This window comes from Pygoscelis adeliae, unplaced genomic scaffold (genome assembly GCF_000699105.1).
Source record: "Pygoscelis adeliae isolate BGI_AS28 unplaced genomic scaffold, ASM69910v1 Scaffold106, whole genome shotgun sequence".
NCBI classification, from domain to species: domain Eukaryota; kingdom Metazoa; phylum Chordata; class Aves; order Sphenisciformes; family Spheniscidae; genus Pygoscelis; species Pygoscelis adeliae.
Genome location: NW_008824939.1, coordinates 2,084,583 through 2,086,041, shown reverse-complemented (window position 1 = coordinate 2,086,041; position 1,459 = coordinate 2,084,583). Strand labels below are relative to the sequence as shown.

The 1,459-nt window shown below is 33.2% G+C and overlaps 1 protein-coding gene across 1 annotated transcript in view; it reads left to right on the top strand.

Moving 5' to 3' along the window:
• The window catches only part of GRB14 (growth factor receptor-bound protein 14), a 53,868-nt gene extending 52,779 nt beyond the window's left edge, over positions 1 to 1,089 (top strand). Inside the window, 1 exon segment of the mRNA XM_009325391.1 lies at positions 943 to 1,089. Coding sequence (XP_009323666.1) covers positions 943 to 1,089 — 147 coding nt within the window.
• The last annotated feature ends 370 nt before the right edge of the window (positions 1,090 to 1,459 follow it).

Genomic DNA, 1,459 nt, shown 5'->3' with positions numbered 1-1,459 from the left:
ACTCTACGCTAGCCCTACTTCAGGATCTTCTGCTCACTACTCTCTCAATCTTGTAAAGTATCTTTTTTCCCTTTTCTTTTTAAAATAGTTTAAATAGGGTTTTTTTTTACCCTGTATTTACATTAATACTAATTAGTCACTATTGCACTGAAGCTTCTTGATATTAGACATATCAGCAGTAGAGGAAATAAATCGAGAAACTATATAGTCACCAATGCAATACAAATTGTGCAAGAGCTAATGTTTAGTAACCTAGAATAGGGAAATGCTGATTGTAAATTTTTAAGCATCTAAAAGTCAAAAGTAATCTTTCCAGGTATGTTTTGCAATTTCTTCTTTCTCTCCTGTATCCATGCTAATGCGTTTGGAGCTGCAGCAGTTCTTTCTCCTACAACAAAGAACATATTACTACATCAAGCATGTTACTTTTGTGGTGGGCAGTTTCTTGTATAGCAAGTGTCAGCCAGTACACCAGTGCACTGGCGTATAGCCTCATTGCACCTTACAAAGTAAGTGATACAAAATGTAGCAGTTACACAGAATATGAATGCAGCAAAGGTTGAAATCTATGAGTAAGTTGAAACTTGGTTGTTTCTTGTCACTCTGTAAAAATTCAGTGTTCATATTAACTCCAGCTATCATTCCAAAGCAAAGGCATAAAGTAATATTGTTAGTGCAGAAAGAATATTCCTATACTTATTTAACTGTTCTTTCCTTTTAGGCGTGTACATAACTTAAAGGGGAAGTTAAAGAATGCATTATTTTTCTGTTGTTTATTTTTGATCTTGCTGTGAATGATCGCTGTATTTTTCCTTCTCTCAGTAGTCATAAGATTATGAATATCTTGGTCTACAAGAAGACTTCTCAAACAAGTATTTCAGTCGGGAAGAAATACCATAGCAAAAGAGGATTTTATTCTGTCTTGTTTTTCCATTTTTGCAGTTGGAAGATGATGGGAAGCTATTCTATACCCTTGATGATGGTCATACCAGATTTACTGATCTCATCCAGCTAGTGGAATTCTACCAACTTAATAAAGGAGTACTGCCTTGCAAGTTAAAACACTATTGCGCACGAATTGCTCTTTAACCAAAGCATCTGTTGTTTCATCAGAGGGAAAGGAGGATATTAGAATACTTTTTCCCCTAAAGGCAATTTGTAGAGTAAGAAGCGAAGAAGCATGACATTGTAAAGATTCTATGTTTTAGCTGCAAAAAAAATAATTATATTCTATATAGGTAAGAACTTTGCATTGTGATTGTCACAGCAAAATTAACTTTATGGTTTTAAAAAAACATTCTTTCCTATGTAATTCTTTAGTGTTGTCTTGGACATTGTTTTTCTTTTTCAACTGAAAACAATTTTTAAGAAACTGATATTGTGTAACTTCTACAAAAATATAACTGAACGAAAGATATTTGTTCTTAGATTTAAAATGAACTTTTTGTCTCCAAACGTT